The sequence below is a fragment of the Anastrepha obliqua genome, chromosome 3 (assembly GCF_027943255.1).
Source record: "Anastrepha obliqua isolate idAnaObli1 chromosome 3, idAnaObli1_1.0, whole genome shotgun sequence".
In the NCBI taxonomy this organism is placed as follows: domain Eukaryota; kingdom Metazoa; phylum Arthropoda; class Insecta; order Diptera; family Tephritidae; genus Anastrepha; species Anastrepha obliqua.
Window position 1 is genome coordinate 120,105,573 of NC_072894.1, and position 25,291 is coordinate 120,130,863.

General features: G+C 36.0%; 1 protein-coding gene across 2 annotated transcripts in view; it reads right to left on the reverse strand.

Annotated features, from left to right (window-relative positions):
• The window catches only part of LOC129241004 (nucleosome-remodeling factor subunit NURF301), a 37,300-nt gene that overhangs the window by 2,425 nt on the left and 9,584 nt on the right, over window positions 1–25,291 (reverse strand). Inside the window, exons 4-11 of one of the 2 annotated variants that reach the window (XM_054877114.1) lie at window positions 23,360–23,743; window positions 22,947–23,279; window positions 22,770–22,888; window positions 15,147–16,599; window positions 13,736–13,866; window positions 10,134–10,362; window positions 3,234–3,583; window positions 2,808–3,016 (exon numbers count right to left, since the gene is read on the reverse strand). In XM_054877114.1, coding sequence (XP_054733089.1) covers window positions 2,808–3,016; window positions 3,234–3,583; window positions 10,134–10,362; window positions 13,736–13,866; window positions 15,147–16,599; window positions 22,770–22,888; window positions 22,947–23,279; window positions 23,360–23,743 — 3,208 coding nt within the window. Of the gene's footprint in view, window positions 1–2,807; window positions 3,017–3,233; window positions 3,584–10,133; window positions 10,363–11,013; window positions 11,058–13,735; window positions 13,867–15,146; window positions 16,600–22,769; window positions 22,889–22,946; window positions 23,280–23,359; window positions 23,744–25,291 lie in introns of those variants that run through there. The other variant, XM_054877115.1, reaches the window with a different exon arrangement.

Sequence of the window (25,291 nt, forward strand, 5' to 3'; positions counted from 1 at the left end):
GAGCTTTCTTTTAGTGAATCTTTTAAACTACCGGCTCACTGTAGTGTTTTTCAAGCGGAAATAAACGCTATCATGAAGCCTTAAAATGGTTAAAGATAAACAGAATATCATCAACAGCATTCTATCAGACAGCCAAACTGCCCTACGAGCCCTGGATGCATTGCAAACAACATCAAGGAGTGTCTTACGTTGTCGCCAATCTCTAAATGAGATGGCCAAGCAATATCGTATAATCTTATCCTGGATTTCAGGCCACAAAGATATACCGGGGAACTGTAGGGCAGACCAACTTGCAAGAGAAGGTACCTGTATGCCAAACATAAGTCATTTTATGGTAGTACCTCTTGTAAGCTTCTTATTAAAAAGCCACTAATCAGTTCTGCAAATCAAAGATGGATTAGCGTTAACACCTGTGAAATTGCTAGGCATACATGGCCAAGGCTAAATCTAAGTCTGTCCAAGAGTATTATAAAATTGAGTAGACTTTAAATTAGGACCTTAGTACGGGCACTAACAGGACATTGGCTCATAGGAAATCATGCAAGGAGTTTAGGCGTAGTTTCAGATATATTTTTGGGGCGCTGAACACGATTCTGGGTTAAAAAGTGTCTATCACATTATGGTTTTGAGAAATTGAAGGTAAAAACCTAAACAAACAAGTTTTTGTATGTCTTTATCTCTCCTTTTCTCAAAAACCTGACGTGCTAGAGACTTTTAACTTATACTCAAATTAAAGCTGAGATCTTCGCTATAACTATATATACAAGTTCCGGAAAAAAACAGCTTCGAATAAAATGTGGCTAACCCCTTAAGGTCTAGGGAACACGATTGAATTGCAAATTATTACGAGCTAAGCTCATAAAAATTACGCCTCGGGTGTTTTTGGAGTCGCTGATTACAATGCCCATTCCAAGCCCGTTTTTTAAATCGAATTGGCGTACGAAAAATCAAGAAACTGAATTTCTAAAAATTGACATTGTGCTATTATTTATGTTCCCATTGAAAACACCTATGGAATAGAGAATTTTTGTAACTGAAACTTCAAAGTGTACTTGAATCAAACAATTTTTTGGGGAAACGTTTTGTTTCACAATTTATCGTAATAATATTCAGAAACGATTTATATTTATTGTACAAATGAATGCTTCGCATAACCATACATCAACATTTTTCATTTATCTCTAAAGCCGTTATTCAACATTCATTACACAGGTCTGCAAAAAAATGGGTTCGGAATGTTCTATAAAAGTGTAGTGTCATTTCCGAAGTAATTTTTTGCGTAGAATCCGAATCCGAGGTTTAAATTGCTCTATTACGTCCGGACTTTGAGATATCCTAACCTATGTAGCTACGAAGATTTTGTTCTTCATAAAAAAGTAGACGTGGTATTTTAAATTATAAGTCTTCCTCTTTTAAATGCCGTTGAGTTTAGTTTGCTCAAATATCTTATTTTTTCACTGAGATATCGCATTTTAAAGTTTTTTTTATTTTTTTTGTACGACTATGTAATCAACCGTATCACGTCTCATGTTATCTCAATGGATTTTCGAATATCGAAAAATTCACAAACATGGAAACTTCAAAATGTGATATCTCAGTGGAAAATAAAGATATTTAAGCAAACTCAACCGCATTTAAAAGAGGAAGACTTATACTTTAAAATACTATGTTTACTTTTTTATGAAGAGCAAAATCTGCGTAGCTACATAACCTCAAAAATGGGCAAAAACAGCGTTTTTGCAATTTTAGGTTAGGATATCTCAAAATCCTGACGTGATAGAGCAATTTAAACCCCGGATTCGGATTCTAACCAAAAAATGACATCGAAAATGACCCTACACTTTCCTAGAACACAAAACGTTGTTGACCTGTGTTATCATTAAGTTTGTTCATGAAACAAATTGTTACAAATTATTAAGTTTTGGAGTTCATATGTCCAAAAAACTTGCAAAGAGAGGAAAGTGAGAGGCAAAATGACACTTCATTTTGAGGGGAAGTTGCTAGTTTTTACTGGATAAATTTTTAATGTAAGAATTTGCAAGTGAGAAAAAGAGCTGATCGCAAAGTAAAAATAAACACGAATGAAAATTTGAGAATTGAGTCAAAGTTCTAAATTTAAATAGTGATTGAAATGGAGAATATAAGTGAATATTTTACATAAAATGTTTACATAAAATTTATAAAGTTAATTTGAAGTTATATATCAAATTGGAATCGGCCAATGAATGATATAGAGGGATGTACACTGAAACACAGCCTCCAGTAGAAATTTTTGCAGTTTCCGAAACACAAATCAAAAGCATTGACGGTATCTTTCGTGTTTTGTGTTTATACTTCTTGGTTATTGGCAATATACTCGTACATATGTAGCAAGAAAGAAAGAAAAATACGAAGAAAGCTGCGATTGCCACAACGATACAATTGCTAATGGAATGGTCTTCATATAACAGCGATGTTTTGGGGCGGAACAAATTATTGTGGACAAATAAAATCATGTGATACTAAGCTCGTTATTTTGCATATTGTTTCTTTTATTTTATTTTTTTGTACGTAGCTCAACCGAATTTTTTTTTACTTTTTGTGATTTTTCCCGCCAACAATTTAATGAGCTGTTCGTAAAACTTGCACATTGTTATTGGTTTTGTGTGCATGTACTTTTTTGATATTTTTCTCTTTGAGAGCGAAATCTGGGAAATCAAGTAACTGGATAATTTTTACATGATGTGAATTTAAATCGGTCGAAAAAAACTGTGTAACTTTCAGTTTAATAGTTCAGTTCCAAATACATTACAATTTTGTGTACTTACTTCTTTGTTTCATTGGTTGTTAGGCCCCCAGCACTAGAGCCACCGCCAGCGGTGCTACAGAACTTTTTATTTGCATCCACCTTTTCTGAGGAACTTAATAATTCTGTGTTCATTTCCTCTTTGATTTCATGTTGTAAATTACGCTCCAAAAGCGAACGCTTTTTTAATATACTCTTCTTTAGGAGATCTTTGTGACGCTCTAGTGTTTGCTGCAAAAAGAAATTTAAAAATGAATTTTTTTTTTTAATTTTAACATCACTTTGCATGCAGTTTCAGTGCAATGATACAAATACCATTTACATACATTTATAAATGTAAATGAATTGAAATGCATTTTTATTTTTAAACACTGAAATATAAATTATAGAGCAATATCTATGGTGAGCACACATACAAGAGGAAAATAAATGCGACTCATGAACTTACATTTAATGCTTGATTACGCTGCTCATTGTCATCGAGCAACAATAAATCGCTCCGCTTAACACTGCTATCCCTGAGAGTATTGTTTGTCGAGTACGCGGTGATGACGTTCTGATCGTTTATTACATTCGACTTTTTCGATGTGCGTTGCTGCAACTGCTGTTGCTGGTTCCAGTCACCATTCTCATTTTTAGTTTTGTATAAGTGCCGCTTTTTGCTCGAAACAACACTGCTGACCGGAGTGCCGGGTATTGTTTGTTGTTGACTTGTGGACTTGTCCAGCTGCTGACGTTGTTCATCGTGCACAATATTCATATTAGAGCTGCCTTTAGTAAGTAAATTTTTGTTGTTTGCTTTAAGAGAGTAAACGATTAAAATAATGGCCTGATTAAGAAATTGTTTTACGAAAAAAACAAAAACAATTAATAAATGAATTTTAACTATTGTTTTTTTTTGTTTTGGCTATAATCTTTTTTAACGCGTTAGGGAACTTCAACACAGTATTATTAGGTTGGGTTCCTGAACAAGAAGGGAGTAAAATTGCTGATATTTTTCCTAATTTTAAAAAAGTTTTTTTTTTATGGTCTGTGGTTTAATTTATGTTTATGTTATGCCTTCCGCCGTTGAATAAATAAACCATTCTACGTAGTAAGAAATAACTTACCTAAATCTGACATTGAATTGGCTGTGTCTTATAATAGATCTTTGAGATTCTCGTTACTAGAAAATGCCTACCTGCGTAGAATTGGCTACGTATGTATATGAATTGAAACCTTACAAACCATGCAGTTTTCGCCAAAAATCCCAAGGACATAGATATACATACATATGTTAATAGGATCCACAGGAGAAATTCGCAAAAGTGCAATTTTTCGCTAAGTGCAATCATTGCTGAAATTTTCCAATTGTACTTATCGGGCTTCTACTGTATATATAATTGTCCAAATGAGTCAACTCGTTCTGTCGAGAAAAGACCAAAAACTGGATGTTTTATTGAGAATATTGCTGCTGTAGCGCAAAGTGTTGGTGAACAATCTACAGGTAACAACGTCGATATCTCGACGTTCTCAAAAATTAGGCATTCATAAATCGACTATTTGGCAAATTTCACTTGTAGACTTGCTCCTCATGGTAGACATTTATGTGATGCAATTTTTTACATATAATTGTTAAGAGCCGTATTTTGGATAAAAATAGTGAAACCTGAAAGAAATCTAAGTTTTTACAAGTTTTATTTTAAAACAACATTTTAAAGTTATTGGTTGTGCTGAAATTTTGATTTGATAAAGTTATAAAAAAAAAAACAACAAACAGAGGGTAAAAATAGTTATTATTTTGATGTTAGTATAGCTACTACTTCTGGTGTAGTAGCTTTTTTATCGTCGATTAGATCAATAATATTTTATCAAAATATTTTAAAAATATCTGTACCCTTTTAGGCCTGGCATTGATCAAACCCTTTCCTCTTGGGGGAAATGTTGGTACATTGCATTCGTTGTGAAATGTTGGTACATTGCATACCCAAAAATAGGATCTGATAAAATGTGAGTTGAACCACAAAAGCAACACATTTTTACCCCCAAGAGGAAAGGGTTTGATCAATGCCAGGCCTAAAAGGGTACAGATATTTTTAAAATATTTTGATAAAATATTATTGATCTAATCGACGATAAAAAAGCTACTACACCAGAAGTAGTAGCTATACTAACATCAAAATAATAACTATTTTTACCCTATGTTTGTTGTTTTTTTTTTTATAACTTTATCAAATCAAAATTTCAGCACAACCAATAACTTTAAAATGTTGTTTTAAAATAAAACTTGTAAAAACTTAGATTTCTTTCAGGTTTCACTATTTTTATCCAAAATACGGCTCTTAACAATTATATGTAAAAAATTGCATCACATAAATGTCTACCATGAGGAGCAAGTCTACAAGTGAAATTTGCCAAATAGTCGATTTATGAATGCCTAATTTTTGAGAACGTCGAGATATCGACGTTGTTACCTGTAGATTGTTCACCAACACTTTGCGCTACAGCAGCAATATTCTCAATAAAACATCCAGTTTTTGGTCTTTTCTCGACAGAACGAGTCGACTCATTTGGACAATTATATATACAGTAGAAGCCCGATAAGTACAATTGGAAAATTTCAGCAATGATTGCACTTAGCGAAAAATTGCACTTTTGTGAATTTCTCCTGTGGATCGAGGAATACCTAGGGAAAAATATTTTAACTCTATTCAATGCAATTAATGAGCTCAAAAGGTCGATATTCAAGAAAAATTAACACATATTTATTGAAATTAATACAAAGAGATCTATGCGGAAGGACATATGAGTGTGTGCTCCAAAATTCAATTATTTTTTTTTGGAAAAACTTTGTTATTTTCGACTGCGTTTTCTCGTAACACTTTTCAAGTGCTTTTGATCGGATATCATACAAACAAGCGATCTGATTGAATGACAGTACATCGTTCTGTTCACCCCATTTCAAAATTGTATTGACACAGCCAAAAATCGATTCATGCTGGACTTTTTCGGTTGTTTCTTCTTGAGTAGTATCTTCGGGTTCATTGGCTTCACTATCACCTTCATCTATTCCTAATTCCAAAACCCAATTGCGGATTTCATCTGTGTCTGCTTCACCCACATAGTTTTCGACCATCTCATTTAACCGTTGTAATCCTCCAACAAGAAGGGGGTCGTCAATTTCGATATCCAATGGCATATCGTCTGGATTAGATTCAATAATCGCGTCAACTGTTGGGCTTGTACCCAATACGCTTTTCCAGCATTTAGCGATCGTTTCAGGGAGCAATTTCCCCCATGCTTAGCTCAACATGATCACGGCGGTTTTCAAATCAATTTTCTTCAATAGTTCATGTAATGAAGAATCTTTTTCAATAATTATGTTTTCCATTAGCAATGTTTTGTATTGAATTTTTGTCAAGTTAATAACACCTTGATCCATTGGCTGTAAAATCGCTGTGCAATTGGCCGGAAAATACATCACTTCGATCTCACCACAAACTAATTCTTCTTCGGGCGGATGAGATGGGGCTTGATCCAGCAAGAGTAATGCTTTGGGTGGAACATCATTTTCTTTGGCGAATTTTTTCACTTCTTCGACAAAGTTATTAAAGAACCACTTTTTGAAAATATCCCGCGTCATCCAAGCAGTCTTGTTGCTAGCATAATTCACCGGTAGACGAAAATTTTTAAAACAACGCGGATTCATAGATTTGCCGATCGTTAATGGTTTTATTTTGTGGCTGCCATCACCATTTGCACACAAAAGAACACTGATTCGATCTTTTGAAACTTTGTTGCCTGGAGCACTCTTTTCATCTTTCGCAACGTAGGTTTTATTTGACAAAAGTTTCCAAAAGAGCCTCGTTTCACCAGCATTATATATTTTCGATTTTCGCCGTCAATTTTTCCTTAAATGGCTCAATGGCTTCTGGATCACAAGATAATGATTCACCAGTCACAGTCAAATAGCGAAGTAAGAAGCGTTTCTTGAATCGCGAAAACCATCCATCACTTGCATTGAATTGTTCTCCATCCTTTTTTATTTCATAAAATATTTTTAATGCTTTGCTTTTCAATATCAAGCTAGAAACAGGAGCATTTCGTCGCCGCTGATTCATGAAAAACTGGTACAAACGCTTCTCGAGCTCTGGATGATTGCCAAACCGCAAAGTTTTCCATTTGTTTCCAAGTGAAAATGAATTGTATGCATTTTCTTTTAATGAACGGGATTGTTTTTTTATTCGGCAAATCGTTGCACAGTCAACTTTGTATTCGAATGCAAGATCTCGTTGTTTAACGCCTTTTTCAATTTTTTGGAGAATCTCATCTCTTTCTTTCAATGTAAGAAAATGTAGATTCTTTTTCACTTTTCCCATGATTTTATTTGATGAAAGAAAAAAAAAATGATTCAAACTCCGAACGATTGTTTTACTCTCAAGAACCAGCTTGAAACTAACGCGTGTTGAATGACACAAACGATTCGATGCCATATTTTATGATATCAGCGCTACAATTTTACAGTTATTTGTAAAAATCAAAAATCACAAAGCGTGAGAACAGTGTTTTTGGTCGCAATAATTCCGAGAACCATAACTGTGCATAGCTATAAATGTGTCTTCGCGCGTGATGAACGCAAATACATTACCGTATTAAGTAAAAAATTTCTTCGAACAAGAATTCTTTTGCGCCCGAAAATTGCAATTTTTTATTGCTCTTTTCGAGTTTTCTATGGACTCAAAATCGAATTGTACTTTCCGCGAAATTGCAGTTATCGGTATTGCACTTATCGGGCTTCTACTGTATATATAATTAGCGCGTACACCTTTTTTGGCTGTTTGGCCGAGCTCCTCCTCCTATTTGTGGTGTACGTCTTGATGTTGTTCCACAAATGGAGGGACCTACAGTTTCAAGCCGACTCCGAACGGCAAATATTTTTATGAGGAGCTTTTTCATGGCAGAAATACACTCGGAGGTTTGCCATTGCCTGCCGAGGGGCGACCGCTATTAGAAAAATGTTTTTATTAATTTTGGTTTCACCGAGATTCGAACCTACGTTCTCTCTGTGAATTCCGAATGGTAATCACGCACCAACCCATTCGGCTACGGCGGCCGAAATGTGCACCAAAAAATTCAAATATTTTGCGATATGTTGTTAAATATCAACCATTTCCACGATAAGTTTTAACAATTTTAACGTGTTGCTCTATCGTGTAAACTTGTACATCTGTCTACAAAATCTGAAAAATATCGAAGATGACATAAAAAGGGTACCGTCTAGGAATTATTCACTGCTGAAATTTATCTAGGCGTCACTTTTGAGAGACTCTTTACAGTAAAAATGGTTTGCATGAAAAATGGTTTTTTGCATTCCAGCACATTTTCCTCGAATACTTTATCAAACCAAGTCAGATTGTCAAAGCAAACTGATTATTTCTAAGGCGGATTGAATTGTTTCGACATGTCGCGTTCATCCTATTCATACAGGGTGGGCCATATAGCGTTTGCTTTTTGAACCACCTATTTTTTTGAGAATGGTAACACATATGACATGTCTAATGTGTTCATAATTTACTTAAAGGTTTGACATTTACGAAATGGGACGCTATACGCTTGAAAGAAATTGGGAAATATTGAAAACCTATTTCTAAACTGGTGAGTCTTCTTCTTCTTTTCTGATTTTCACATCGGTGGCTACGTCAGTAAGCAAAATTGTCGGATTTGGGGCTCAGAAAATCCACACGTTACTGCAGAGAAGCAAATGCATCCACAACGAATCACTGTTTGGTGCGGTTTTTGGTCTGGCGGCATCATCGGGCCATTTTTTTCGAAAATGAACAAGGAGCCGCGGTTACAGTAAATGGCGAGCGTTACCGTGACATGCTCAACGAGTTGTTTCCAACAGGACGGTGCAACTAGTCACACTGCCAAAGTTACACTCGAACTTTTGGCTACTGTTTTTTGGAAACGGAATAATCAGCCGAAAATCCGATATCAATTGGCCGCCTCGGAGCTGTGATTTAAGCCCGTTGGACTTTTTTTTTGTGGGGAGCCGTTAAGGACAAATGCTATGCGAACCATCCAGAGACGATTGATGCTTTAAAACAAGAAATCGAAGTTGCCATTCATGAAATTGGAGCCCAAACAATCGAAAAAGTGCTTCAAAATTGGGTTGATCGAATGGCCTACTGTAAAGACAGTCGTGGCAGTAGTCATTTGAACGATATTATTTTTCATTCATAAATGACAATGTTCAATCTTCAAAATAAAAAAAAAAGTTTGAAAAAATATTGATTAGTTATTTTTTTATAGCTGATTCAAAAAGCAAATTTTACATGGCCCACCCTATATTTTCGTATTTTTTTCCCAAGTGTTCTTTGGCCTACCTCTCAACGCATGAATGACCAAAGAAAGTTGTCCTCTAAAACGTCAAAAAACAAGCAAGGAAAGCAGAAAAAAAGTCATCGTGTAGGTGCACGAAGATTTTCAAAGACTTCTTAAAAAGATAAAGTGCAAAAAATCCAGGGTGAAAAGTCATCGTGTAAATTGGCTCTTTCATTAGACCGCGTTAATACAGGAGACTTTTGTTGCTTCCGCATTGTGAATTCTCTTTTGGTGTTGCCCGTGTTCCCATACCTTGCAATTGCTTAATTTTTAATCAACAATCAACAAGAACATTGAGAATACAAAGGGTGTTGAGATAGCACTAGCATCACATGTTGAAGTAACAAATGTGTCTTTTACTAATTCTCATAAAGTGCTTCCAGACAAATGTAATTTCTGCAGCTCTTTTCCAGTGCTACTAGCATATGTATGTTTATTTAGACTAGTTGCTTCATCTATTCGGCACGTACTAACGCTTGGTGAATCGAAGAGGCCTTGTGTATACTTTCACTTCTCAGTGATACCAATTACAAAAGGCTGTGCTGCCAAATTAACTATGAAAAACAAAACAGAACCGATCATATATTGAACAAGATCTCTATCAGAAACAAAACGTTGGATAGCATTTGCGTGCAAATTTTTTATCCAGGTCCCGATAATTGACCATTGGAACACAGTTTACATGTCTTTACTTTTACTTAGAGAGGCATAGTAAATTGAATAGTTTGAAGCATTTTTCTCTACATTTTGTATTTTTTATTATGATTTGAAGTTAGTGCGCGCGATATGAAAGCACTGTGCGCATGAAGTAAATTATTTCAAAAGCCGATAGAGATTTGCAGAAATATGTATGCGTGCTAGCTGAATGAAATAATAAGTAAATAGCGCAACTCATTTAAATGTTGACTTAGTTCGAAACAAACAAGTTGAGTTAATTTTTAAATTTAACTTCACTGTCAAAGCGATCAAAACAAAAAAAACTTACATATTTGTATATATCCAGGTGAGGTTACAATCAAATCCTGAGTTCCAGTGACCACAGTAGGATTGTTTATTATTGCGCTATTCCCTTGGGGCATTTGTTGAATTTGATTGTCTTGTAGGATGGTTGAATCTGGCTTATCTTGGTTTTTTGTTGCATCATTTTTATTGGCATTAAGTTCAACGCTACTGCTACTTTGTTCAGTCACCGTTGTCTTAGCTAGGAAGGAGGCCTGTAAGTCGATAAATTATTTACTTTATAAGGTGGTACACATTTACAAATCACACCAACGCTGATATGTCTTTACAAAGCATCAAAGAGGTGATCTTGATGCTTTAAAGACACTAACTACAGATATGTCTTATGTACCACGCTATAAATGTTAATTATTTTTACAAGAACACCCTAATATTTTTCAATTATTGCGGAAAATGAGCGATACAATGTACTAAAATAAAAATTTTACAGTCGACTCCGCTTTGTTGCAACGCGCCTTTTTCGACCCACCAATTAATTGCACTCCAGTTTAGCAACGATAGATTAGGCTAGAGCCTAATCAGCTTTATGTGGACAAAACTTACAAAATAGTATTTTTGCAATACAAAATTTTAACTAAATTTATTTGCCAAAATGTTTTCACTTAACAGATTTTGTCGTTGATCTGTAAGAGAGTAACAAACAAATGCCACGTTAGCTCCCATATTTAGGCAAGCGAGATTTTCTATTAAACAAATTGCAATTAAGTGGTGTGGGCAAAATTTGTACGGTATCAACTGTATTTTCTTACGTTACTTATTAGAAAAGTAGTCTTGTAAAAATGCAAAATGCTATACGCACATGCTTGTGGTAATGTTGAGTGAAAGCGTTTCACCCGCGCACCTACCTTGTGTTTTTAAAAGATCAGTTGTAGTACTTATTCCAGGAAACCTTTAAAAAAGTTTTCGAAGAGATTAACATGACTTTAAAAAGCAGCATTTTTCTTATTATTATTATTATTTTTTTTTTATATTCATGTAAATTTTTATAATCGATAATTGTTGCGTTGTATTTGAGAGAAAACAAACAAAATGAAATTTATTATTCTGGCCAATTTGCTTGGACAGGGCGTATGAAATCGAAGTGATCGTAAAAATTTGAGTTTTATTCGATTAGATGAGATGATTAATTTATGGATAAGCCTTTGTGTTTTAGTTGCTTCTTTTTGAATATACGCTTTTTTAGCTGGTCGTCTTAGTATTTAATTTCAATTATATTTTTTTTAATAAATCAATTTTTTATTACATTTTTGTTTTGCCTGCTCTTTACCGTCATGGTTGGGTTAATCTCTTCAAATTTTATTTACTTTTTTAAGATTTCTTGAATGGCCACATTAAAAAATTTTACTTTAAATTTAATGTGTTATAAACCGATTATATTTTTTTCTCTGATGCATTGGTAAGCTGCATTTTGCATTTGTACAAATTATTAACATTTTTCATATTTTTTCTTTAAATTCATTGTTTACAATTTGAGCGAGCGCTTTTTGTCAACACAAAGGCCAATTACAAATAATCATCCAACTAATCCGAATACGAGTTTTTATACTATTTTACATAATTTTACAATGCAAATGTTTCATTCATTTACTTTTACTCAGATACAACAAACAAGACGTGGACAGTAATAATTGTGTGCTACACAAATACTGTTTATTTAACTAATTTTTGGTAATTAACAAAACATCAATTTTCTTTTTGTTTTTGTGCTTTAATATTTACAACATTTTTATTACCAGTATTATTAGTATCTTATTTTTTTAATATTTTTTTTTTGTTTTTGTTTGTTTTAGACATTCTACTTATTATGAAGTTATTCTTCTCTTTTGTTGTTTTGTTGTTTATTTACTAAGAAAACCAAAATATGTGAAAATTACAATTAAAACAATTTTCGGTATCATTAAGTCAATTTATTGCAAAAAGCGCTTTACATTACAAAACGATTTGATACTTTTAAGGCTTAAAATTAAAAGTAATAATTAATAATAATTTTAATGTAATTAACAAGTGAAATAATACCAGAAAAATAATATATTTATAACCATGTGTGTTGGGCGTAAAATGTTGAGTAATTGTGGTTGTATAAATGATGGTGGTTCATATATTCTTTTAATTATTATAATATTTTTATTATTTTAATTAAAAATTAAACACAAATCCTAGACATCTACCTATCAAGTTTTCTACACTATATACTTGCAATACTTTGTCAAACATAATTAAAGGATCTGCTTCCACAAATGGAAACGCCCGAAAATATTTAATATATTTCGAAACTGAAAACTGGTAAATTATATTCAATTTGATTAATGAATATCTTTTTGCTTGGAAATGAGTACAAAAAACTGGTGTTACCAATCAATGTGAGGATAAGAAAAGGCAAAGAAAAAAGAAAACAGCTAATTTAAGCGTAAATTACTTCATTCCTGTCTGAGCAAAAAAAAGGAAAGCAAAACAACGAGTGGGCTTTTCCAGATATGCATAGATGCAGAGCAACAGTACCAATACCTTCTAATCATTTGGTATATAGTTGTAGGAAAAAACACTCGCCCGTCACAGTGTTTCAAGACATAAATAAGGCCTCATCCAATAACGTTGACAAAACTATCGTTCCCACGACAGTCGGTTCCACGTAACCGAGACCCGGATTCATATCCAACAAGATTCTCGTGGAAATCATTACAGATAAACTAATGTACACGGCATCTCCTCTCACCGCATACATCTTCTCTCGCAGCTCTTTAGATCAAGCTTCTTTTAGTCATGGTTTGCATCTTGATGCTATGCTCTAGGGGTCTATAGTTTTGAGACCTGCGAATAGCACACCATTTTCTATGACAAAATCATTGAGGAGGTTTGACATTGCCTGCCGAAGGTTAACTGCTGTTAGGAAACATTTTTTCATGTTCTATGTCAGCAGTGGGTCCTACTACGTGCATGTTGCGCGAAAAGACTCCGACTGTGGCTATTGCGTTTAAGACAAAAATAACTGTTACTCTAAATAATTTATTAAAATTTTTCTTATTTGTTTTCATATGAAGGAAGTGCTCTTCTCTTGCAATTACTTGTTATGCCACTCAAATGAGTATAGGCACTTCTATATTGTGTGGAATCATATCCCTACACTCTTTCTAAACTAATATAGTCATTTTAGTTAAACTTCCGGTGTGCTTTTGGAATGTTAATTTCATTAAGCTGAATCTCGTTTTGACTTTTGCTCGGTTTTAAATAACATTTGCAATAGTGGTAAACTTTTTCCAAATTAAGTAGCTATGTATGTAATTTAACATATTTCAATTATTTCAAAGAAGAAAGATATAAATCTATGCATATGTATGTGTAAGTACATATGTAGTATGAGTTTTTTTTATTCTAGTAACTGTTTAGGTTTAAATTAATATATACGTTGGTTTTAATTTTAATAAATAATAAAACACTAATGTCTGTTTCGGTGTATAAAATATTAAATAATTAAATTGTAAAGTGGAAACTTTTACACTTAAATTATGTTTTTTGTTTTAATTTATCCTCTTGCGTTTTTATCATTTTCTTTGTTCAACAACTACTCACTTGTTGATGTGAAGATTGGTGAACTGGTGTTAATGGTGGCGGTTGCGAGTTCAAAACAGCGTTTGGTGGTTGGACAGCCAAATAAATTTTAGTTGGTCCAAGCACGCCTTGTTTGCCACTGGATTCTTGTGCTACAAAAGGAGAAGATGAATTACCAAGGGTAAAGGTAGATAGAAGGAATAGGAATGTTAGGAGCATACAGTAGATACAATCGCCAATTCAATAATTTTTTTACAAATATGTATATGAATTTTGAGGGAGCTCGAACAATTTTTTTCAACATTTTTAGTTTTTTGACCAATCGATAAGAAAATATTTTTTTTCTTTTTTTCAATTATTTCGGATCTGACGCGATCTAACTTTTTCACTATTGAATGATCATTAAATATTGTGTATTGTTGGTGTAACTGATGCTTAAGGTGCTGGCCCAATGTAGGCTGACTTCGATAACTGTCGAAAATGAATAGAACAGTACTAAAATATATGAAATCAGACCACCTTTGCTTCTTGAAGCATTTGAAGGACGGCGAAGTTGCAAATAGCTAAATGTTCTTCTTGCAGAGCTTGATATTAGGAATTGAACACCGTCGTCGTTCATTTATTTTGTTTTGGTTTAGCCTCATTTGTGAATTTTAAGCAGATTAGAGAGATTTTTCATTAACATTTGTTTTCAAAAATTTTTGAAGAAAATTTAATAAATGTCATGGAAAAGCATATAATTTTTGAATTATGCCTCGTCTCTTGCAAGCTTGCGCAAAGCTGAAAGTCCAATGTTTTTGTCTAAATATAATTCGCGCACGCAAAATGTTCGCTATATGTTTTCACAGCTTCTATATTAGTTAACATCATGATTCAAAAGAGTATCATGTATTATTGATCGTTATGACAGCGTTGAAAGCGCCCATTTGGCCATACAAGTTTTCAAAGCCAAACAAAGCAAGTACAGTAAGCAAAGCCAGTCTGTGTAATTTAACTAAATACCATTTCGAAGACTAACTGTCGTCGACACCCTTTCAATTCAAAGTGAAAAAAAAAAAATTTACTCTTTTTTCCAAACTCACAAAATAAATTGTCAACGTAAAGTCACGGTGTTTTTAGATTCAAGCAAGCGATTAATCACCCGCAAAAAATTCGATTTATCAGTGTTTCATAAGAGAGTTTTATCATTTTCGAGGTATTTAGCATTCAATATTTGTCAACGCCTCCACCTTATGTTTCGACTAGGAACGTCATTAAATTGTAATGTTACATTTCTTAAATTTAATTTATTGGCAAGGACCCACTATGGGTCTAAGTGAGATCTTTTTACAGATCAGCCAGCCTAGCCTAACTTTATGGGCAAGGAAAACAAAATTGAGTAATTTAACTAGCACGGAGAGAATAAATAATTTACATACAACATACACTATACCTTTCAAAAGCTGTTGCTTCACTTGTTGTTGAACCAACGCCAACTGTTGTTGTGTAAAGTCATTGCCGACTAAACCCTGCAGCACAATTCGTGGTCCTTGCTCGGTTTGAATGACTTGCGCTGTGACACACTTGATTACCGTGCCTGGTGGTTGTCCCTGTAATAGGCTTTCTTCAATTGTCATAGTCTTGGTTGGTGTTGACGCCGTCTGATGCTGCTGCACACTTTCTTGATTTATATACGTTGTTTGCTGCTGCTGTTGCTGTTGCGGTGTGGTTATATGCTGTTGTTGAGATTGCTGTGTGACAGTTGTACGTTGTATGACTTGCTGCTGAGGTTGTGTCTTTTGTTGTACCTGTTGCTGCTGCTGCTGCTGCACTACAGCCGGTGCAGATTTTTCTGGCGATGGTTGTGGCGTTTCCAAAGTACTATTCGTTATGATATGCGCATTGCCATCGCTTTGAGTCTTAATGTGCGCCACAATCTGTGCTTGGTTGTTGCCTAGCGGTCTTATGATAACTTGTTGACCGTTTATAGTTGCCACCTGTAATTTACCCTGGGCCAACTGTTGTGCCAATGTGGAGTTTTGCACTACAAGTTGCTGATTCGCCGTTTGAGGTGTTGCAGTTGTTTGTTGTTGTTGAACCTTCAACACTTGTTGCTGTGGCGGTGTGCTTTGCTCGACAATGTGATTGTTTGTAGTTTGTATTGTCTGTTGTTGTTGCTGCTGCTGTACCATTATCTGCTTGACCACTCGCGTTTGCGGCTGTTGTACTTGCGTGAGGTTGGGCTGTTGACTTGCCGCCTGCACGATTACTTGTTGGTGGTGTGTGGGTTGCGTCGTAGTCGATTGCACAATTTGTTGTTGTTGTGGTTGTGGTTGTTGTACAACTTGAACCGTCTGATTTTGTGGCACCGATCTTTGTGTTACTATTGTTTGGCCTGGACTCAGTATAATACGTTGGCCGCCAATCACAATTTGTTGCTGTACATTACTTGTATTCACAATTTGTTGTATTACTTTTTGGGTGGCAGCTTGTTGTGGTGCAGTGCTGGTTTGATTTGTTGCTGCAGTTGGCGTTTGGTTAACTATAATCTGTTGTTGTGGCTGCTGCTGCGGCTGTGCTTGCTGTATGCTCTGCATGTTGGAAACCACAGGTTGTTGAGTCAATTGTTGTCCGCCGGTAGTTATGAGAACCTTTTGTCCTTGTTGGTTTTGCCCCATTAATAACTTCTGTCCAGGTTGAACAATGAATTGTGGAATACCTTGTGAATTTGTGGCTATTTTTGCAGCGGTTGATGCACTGCTATTTGCACTGACAGAAGGTATTGTTTGTGTAACAACCTTTTGCACAGTTGCTGTTGGATTTACGGCAACATGTTGGTTTATAACCTGCGCAACCGCCTTCGGAGTGGCAGGCTTGGACTGGGTATTTACAGGTGTGACAACAGACTAAATTGAGATGATAAGAAGAATGTGAGTCAAATAAATATATTTGTATTCGGTAGTAAGTTTATAAAAGTATTGTTTAATTGATTTTAAATTAGGAACACGATTCCTACGCATTATCTCATATGGTCAATATTACAGTAGTAACACTTAACCCTTTAGAAACCCGAGTATCACTTAAATGTAATGGTGAGAATAACATCAGGCGTAAGTAGATGACAATTTCAAATAATATTTATTTATTTTTTTTATTTTTATTTTTAAAAGCTTAAATAACAATAGAATTGCTAAATAAACAAAAAGATAACGCAGCGCTAGCAACGGAGGCTTTCGGCTGGCTGGTGAAGAATTCCTGGTTTATATACGTCGTAGAAGATCAGAGTCCTTCAGAAATTTATAGATTTTCGAAATGTTGGAATCGGAAGGGTTGATTAATAGCGATAGTGCATCATGACCGTCAAAATTCTGCTGTCTTTGTCTATCTAGTCCAGGGCAAAAGGCTAACAGGTGCAGGATACTGACTGCAGTATTACAAAATGGACACAGGCTTGGTTGCTTCCCTTGCAGTAGATATGCATTGGTGATTACACTGTGACCAATGCGTAGGCGAGTATATGGCGTAGTATAGTTAGATGGGAGGGATGATAGATAAGTTGGTTTAGTACGATTAGGATTAATCCTGGAGTAATGGTGGCTATAGTGAAACCAGTCAGCTACTAGTTTGGTTTGCCTATGCTGCTTTATAAGTCGATAAACATCATTTTTACATAAAAGATTTGAGGTGATCGTAGGAGTAATGCTCATATCCTTGGCAGTATTATCAGCGATTGTATTGCCGTTGATGCATGAATGCCCTGGTACCCACATGATTTTGATATTATGAGGGTGAGAAATCAGGATATTTCTTATGGTTCCAATAATGTGGTTGGAGTTATTATAGTTCTTTATGGCCTGAAAACAGGACATACTGTCTGTGCATATAATGTATTTCCCCTTGGATTTTGACGAATACTGCATGGCGTAGAGAACTGCTGTTGCTTCAGCGGTGAAAATTGAACAAAACGGAAGTAGTAGTCCATACGATATAGGCTCTCCATTATCTTTCACGACAGCAAAGGAAGTGTAATTCGCTTTGGAACCATCGGTGAAGATTAGCTGCCAACTAGTGCTTTTAAAGCGAGATGAAATTTCTAAAAAATGTGCGCAATACTCTGCCGATGTCGTATTAGATTTTTGCATGTAACTTAAGTCGTTTATAAAAGATGATTTTTTCAGCACCCATGGCGGGTGATGGCCATGTCTCATCGATAATAGTCTTAGGGGCAGTCCATTGTCTTTTGCAAAAGAGGCGCATTTGGAAATTGATGAAGCTATCTTAGGAGTCCGTACACGCACAGCTGCCGAGTGAAAGCATTTTTGTAGCAAAGCATTAGAAGTGAGAGCAAGCTTAGGATAAAGTTTCCTTATATTGTCCTCCACATTGTCGATTAGTGATGGTAGACCTGATTCTGCCAAGATGTTTTTTATTGGAGAAGTAGGAAATGCACGTAAAGATCGTCGGACAGCAGTATGGTAAGGAGACGCTAGGAGCTTGATGTTATTTTTAGCATGTTGGCCATATATTTCTACGCCATAGTTGATAGAGGATAAGAGGAGCGCCTTTGTAACGTTGACTAGCAATTCAGAGTTGATAAGCGAGCGTTTGCAGGATAAATATTTCACAATGTTTAACTTAAGAAATAGTTTATCTCTAACGTATTTACAGTGATGTTTAAAGGAATACTTAGAATCTAATACTATACCTAGAAACTTATGACTATCTGTACAAGTAATATTTGTATTGTTAAATGTAAACGTAGGTATATTACAGTTTTGCTTCTTACAAATATGTAGTAGTTTAGTTTTATTTGGAGAGATTGAAACGCCTGAAGAAAGGGACCATGAGGAAATGCGGGATAGGATGTCTGTGAAGGTAGCCGTAACGACATTTAGGTTAGGAATTTTAGAAAATATAAGCACATCATCGGCATGCATTTGGTGGGAAATGCTGGGGAAATGGGAAAAAATTGTACTAAGCTCATCAAAAGCTATAGTGAAGAGGATAACGGATAGGGGTGAACCTTGCGGGGTGCCATTGTCTAGGGGAAAGATAGGGGATCGGACGTTGGATATAAGAACACTAAGCTTACGAGAGGATAGGAAAGATTTAATAAAATTGTAGATTCTTGGCCCAACTTTCCACTTGTCGAGTTGCCTTAAAACGACCTGTATACCTATGCGTTCAAAAGCCTTGGCAAAATCCAATGAGAGGAGCGAAATATGGTTTCTCCTTGACAGAGCTTCGGAAACGAAGTGATCCAGATATAATAGAGCATCGACCGTACTATGTCTCTTCTTGAAGGCAACTTGATTGTGGTGGGTTAGCTTATTTGCCTGCACATACCATGATAGTCTAGTGGCAATGATTTTTTCCATTAATTTCCCTAAGCAGGGAAGAAGAGATATATGACGGTAGCTATTTACCTCGCATTGTGGTTTGCCAGGCTTTAGGATAGGTACGACGGAACTAGTCTTCCAAAGGATGGGATAATTACCGGTTGAGAAGATGTTATTGTAATGATTGAGGAGGCGAAATAAAAGAGACAAAGGGAGATGTTTTATAATGGGATAGGATATTTTATCAAATCCAGGGGTTCTACCTTTAACAGCTAAGAGAGCGAAATGGAGTTCCTGTGGGGATAAATCAGCATCCAATTGCTTGGAAGAAGAAGATAATCTTGAAGGAATGGGACGATTAGATTGGAGTTGGGAAAGTTTGCAGGCGGAGAATTCGGGAGGAAAGTTGGAATCAGAAGAGGCATTAGAGAAGTGGACGGCTAACTCTAAGGCTATATCGTGGGGATATAGTAGGTTGCCTTGGGACGACTTAAGGGAAGTAATAGAAGAGTGGGAGGAAAAACCAGTAAGTTTTTTTATGTCAGCCCATATCCTTTTTGTGTCGGATGAAGAAGAAATACTGCTGGTAAATTTTTGGAAGCAGTGGATCTTAGACTTTTTGGCACTGCGGCGAAAAAGGGCATTGCATTTTTTATACAAGATAAGGTTTGATTGGGTCCGATTGCGCTTGAAATCATGCCAGGCATTCTGCTTCTTAGTTCTTAATGTTGAAAGATCGCTGTTCCACCACAAAGGAGCAGGCTTGATCGGCTTTGTTGTAGAAAGTGGGATTGATTGATTTGCTGAGGAACGGATTATTTTTTGGATGTTAGAAGTTTCTTGGTTGATGTTAGATGAAATAGGAAAAGAACAAGAGAGAGTTTCGCAAGCAGACTCAAATTTGGACCAGTCCGCTAGGTTAGTTTTGAAATAGATTCTGGGTTTGAAAAGGGTTTGGGGGAGGGATAATTGGATTTTGGAGAGGATAGGGAAATGATCGCTACCATGAAGATCGTCAATACAAGTCCATGATACTTTGGAAGAGAGGGATGAAGAACAAAGGGTAAGGTCAATATGTGTAAAGGATGAATGAGTGGAAAAGTGGGTGGGAGATCCATCATTTAGGATAACGACGTTAGAAACTAGAACGGAATCTTCAATTGCTCGACCTTTTGAGTTGGAGGAAACAGACCCCCAGAGAGGGCTCCAAGCATTAAAATCTCCGGCTACAATAAAGGGGTGGGTAGAGGAAGGAATTAAGTTGTTAAAATCTGTTGCGCAAATCGATTGATTAGGAGGAGAATAACCGCATACTATTGTGATTTTGTTGGAAGTTTGTAGTTCAATGGCTAGAGAAGCAATATTGGATTGGGGGAGAGAGGATAGGTGAGGTAGGTTTCTTTTGACAAGGATGCCAATGCCCTGTTTGTTAGACGTAATATGTGGATGATTATAAAAATGACCAACATAAGCTTTTGGGAAATGAGGAGTGACGTTGTGCGCAAGGTGAGTTTCATTTAATAGGATGACGGAGGGGTTATGATTTTTGATTAAAATTTCCAAGTCAATATAATTATTAAAGTAGCCATTCATATTCCATTGCAGAATGGATAGCATATTGAGACTGTAAAAGAAAAAATGAGTAAATTATGTGTGTTATTGATGTTGTTGCTATATGAGAGTTAAGAGAGTATTTGCTTGGCTTATTGTTTTTTTTTTTTTTTTGTTTTAACTGTTGGTTTTACTAAGTATTAATGTTTGACTTATCTAAATGATTGGTTGTATTTTGTACAGGTAAAGAGTTTTTGTATGTGTTTGGTGTTATGAGAACGTTAATGTCGGGGAATTTTGCTTGTAGTTGACTAAAAGGAGTCAACTCGTTATCGCTGTTTGTTGGACTGGGGCGTGTGGGTGTGTGAGGGCTAGCGATAGTTGCTGTATATCTGCTGGTCGTCGGTTTTTCTAGTGCACACGAATTAGTTGTTGTGCACGAGATAGTTGGTGTTTGTAGACTTACTGGTGTTGTTGTATTGTTAGTCTGCTGGGATTTGGGTATGTTGTTGGATGTTGTTTTCTTGGTTGCGCTGGTATTTGCCGTTGCATTTTTGTTTGTATCTTCTTCGTTGACTTTATGTGCCGTATTTGTTTGCGAGTTTTTTGGTTTGTTTACTGTTGTTGTTTCGACCGTTGTTGTGTTTTTTACAATTTGTGCAAAGGATGGAGACGTTATATTTTTTTGGGGGGGTTGAATTTGGTATGCGTTAGGGTTGGTATTATAAACTTTCCACGCTTCTCTAATAGTGCATCGCCGCTCTATTTTTATTTTATTGACGGACTTGTGTTTCAAAAAAGTGGGGCAGCAAAGATCGTTGGACGAATGTGACTCTGCTTGACAATTCACACAAAATAATCTTGGACATGGGTGGTGTGGCGGTGGAGTGGCGCACTGGCTACATACCTCAATGTTGCGACATCTGTTTTTTGTGTGTCCTAGCCTTTGGCAGGTTTTGCATCGCATCGGATTAGGGATGTGTTCTTGCACACGGACCCTTTCCCAACCTAATTTAATGAGTTCGGGTCTCCGGATAAGATCGAACGTCACAATTGCAGCACCAGTAGAAATAAGTTTGTTCCCATCTTTACGCATGATTTTTTTAACTTCGATTACTTTTTGGTCAATCAATCCTTCAGTTAATTCTTCTTCAGAGAGGTTGATGAGGTTTCTCGAAAAAATTCTTCCTTGCGTTGTGTTTAAACCTTTGTGGGATGTAATCTTTACAGGTATGATGCCTATGTGAGTTGCTTTAAGGAACTTTTCGGCTGATTTGGTATTTTCGACTTTGAGAAGCAGGTCACCTGATCTTAATTCCGTAACAACGATGTTTTCGGCGCAAATGTGTCTTAAGCCTCTTTCTATTTGGAAGACATTATATGATGATAGTGGACGAATTTTATCGTCAACAAGTGGTCCGATAGCACTTGCGACTAGATATCGAGGAATGTGATCGTCGTTTTGTTTTGGCACAGGAAGCGGCACAAAGTCGTTGAATTTTGGTCTTTTCTTCGGGCGTTGCAGGTCGGGATCGAGTAACCGAAACCTGTTGCTTTCGGGGGGGTCAGCCCCGCTCATGGCGTCGAATGTACACTATTGCTATGTGTTGGTGATTTGTGTTTGTGTCTTAGTGGTTTTTATTTATTTTTGGTTTTTTTTTTTGTTTTTAGTTTTTTTTTTTTGTATAGTTTTTTTTTTTGTATAGTTTTTTTTTTTTTTTGTTTTGTAACTGCAACTGTAAAGGAAGCGGTAGCTGTAAATAAATAGTCAAAGAACGCGTGAAACGAGACGTGTTAACGCGGCGGTTGCCCACTATCGACTGTTCAAATAATATAAAGTTAAGTAAAGTTAGGGAATTCAAGTTCAAGTGATGAACTATGAACTATTTCAAAAAGTTCGAGGATGGTTTATTAATAGCCCGATTGTTCCCTAAAAAAATATGTTTTGTTTCCTTAAGATGATCTCCAAGAATTTTAATAGCTATCCAATTAAGAAGTTCGCATCATTTGGAGCTATTGCTTGGAATATATCTCCCCATAAAAACCTGGCCGCTGTCAGAAACAAGTAACGGCTCGCTGTTGGTTTTTATAAAAAACAAAACGACACATTTTTTCACCGAATAATCAGTCTCGCTATCTTAAAAAAAACTGAAAGTAAATTAAAAAGATTCAGTTATATTACATACCTTCGGAGTACTTTGCACTGGAACAGTCTTTTGTATAGGCTTGACCGTTATTTGTTTCAGAATACCAGGCGAATTTGTTGGAGTTGCCTGTTTTACTGGTAATTTTTTCGTGACAACACCTAAAAAAACAAATTAAATCATTATTCTATGCTTAGTGGCAATTTTTAGTCAACTAACCCTGCGAGCCACTTGATGATGTCGTTGTTGTTAGTACATGTAGTTTGCCGTCGGGCATTTGTATTAATTGTTGACCGGGATTTAAGCCTCTTACGCTTACTTTACCATCGGGGCCGCGTATGATTTGGACTTTGTGTTGTTGTGGAGCAGATGATTGCTGCGTTGGTGCACTGCCGGTAGTAGCACTTACATTTCCACTCGAAGTAGTTGAAGCTTGTGTAACGGTATTAGCTACCTTTTGAGCGGGTGATGTGATAGCCTGTTGTATGATACGTGTTGTGCCGTCGGGGTTCTTGACAATAACACGTCGACTGCCAATTATTTGGCCCTTCACTAAAATTAATAATCATACAAAAAGCAATGTAAATTTCCTATCGGAATATTTTTATTTTATTTTTAAGTTCCATCTGTACCTGTTTGTAATTTAGTATTTTCCGGGTTCTTTTTCTGTTGATGCGCAGCACGTTGTAGTTTCAATTGTTGTTCCATTTTCTCCTTTATTTCCTCACTACTCTTTGCAGTTATCACCACTTTAGTTGTAGAGCTATTTGAACCACCAGAGCTTGATGCAGATGAAGATGATGGCGAAGCAGCTGCTTGTTCGGCAGCTTGTCGCAAGACAACTGAACGCGTCATGGCTGCTTGTCTGCTCTTTTCATGGCGCTCGCCCATTAGTTTAATCTCCCACAATTCTAATTTTTCTTCCTCCACCCACTCCTCTGATATTTGTGGCTCCGTTGGTTGTGGCGACTCGGCACGTTTGCGTTTCCGAAGACCAGATCGGATCGATGTCACTTCTGTAATTTTTATTTATACAATAAAAACAAATTTCTCACGTTAAAACTTCATGAAGAAAGCTCAATGGTTGGAAAGGCACCCAATATAATTCTCTGCAAGCAATTTGTGCAGGAATACTAATACACCAAAGAACTTATAAAAACAGTAAACTACAATTCTGGGACCTTTTTTAACCAAATTCAGGTACCAAATCTGACCACATAAAAAACCATTTATAAGCGATTCGATAAAATTACGAAAAACGTGAACCCAAAACGTGAATAAACATTTTGTGCATTGACTACTCGAAAACGTGAACCAACCCAAAAAGCCCTATAACATGAACGAACAATAAACGTTACAATTATTTGAATGTAGTTTACATTGATCTCAAGTAATTCTGAAATTGGGAAATCCCCTAATAATAAAATAGGCATTTTATTCGTAATTGCATGTAAGGAGTAAAATATTTCAGTCGCGGTTTTGGTTTTGCAAAGAGTGTTTTGTATGTTTTCTGTTTCATTAAAACAAAAGGCTAAAATTCTCGGCTTTTTAAAAAAAGGCTCATCTGTCACGAATTTATCAAAGAAATATAATGTTGCTAAATCAACAATTTGTAACATTAAAGCGAAAAAGCAAGTGATTTTAAAATGCGTAAACATCACGTATTGTGGACCTGGAAATAGAAAAACACTGCGTTCTTCAGAGTTGCCCAAAATCGAGAGAGTTGTTTATTGTTCGTTTATCCGAATGCGAGATAAAAACTGGCCAGTAAGTGCTCTAATGTTGAAAGAAAAGGCAAAAACACTGCATGCAAAATTTAAAGAAAATGAAGCAAACTTTTTTGCTGGTGATGGATCGCTCCAAGGATTCAATAAGAGGTACGGTATTCGACTTCTTAAAATATCAGGCGAAAAACTGTCTTCGCAGCCTCAGCTAGTGGATCCGTTTAAAGAAAAACTTAAAGCTGAAATGGGCGAATTGGAGTTGTGCAACGATCAGTTACATAATGCTGATGAGTCGGGGTTATTCTGAAGACTTTTGCCAGAGAAAACGTACGCGTCAAGTTTGGAGAAGAGAGCCCAAGGGGTAAAGTCCGAGAAGCAGCGAATCACGTTTTTATGCTGTTCAAACGACACTGGATCCCACAAGCTTAAGCTTTTGGTAATTGGAAAGGCGAAGAATCCATGCTGCTTTAAAAACTTTCAATGTCCCACCGACTATAAGAGCTCGAAATCCGCCTGAATGACGTCGGCTATTTTCAAGCAATGATTTCATGAGTCATTTGTTCCACAGGTGAATATTCCTTTTAAGTTTTGTCCGATTTTTAAGGTTAACTGGTTGTTTTTTAAGGTTACCTCGTTTTTAAAGGAGAAAGCCTTACCAATTAAAGCTCTCCTTCTAATCGACAACGCTCCTTCTCACCCAAATGAAGCTGAACTGACAACGGATAATGGGCCACCATACGTTACTCCCCTCATTCAACCGATGGATTAATGAGCAAAACCGTCGATCTCCTTAGTAGTTTAAATCCTAAATTCAGATTGAATTCACGTTACCAGCCATTC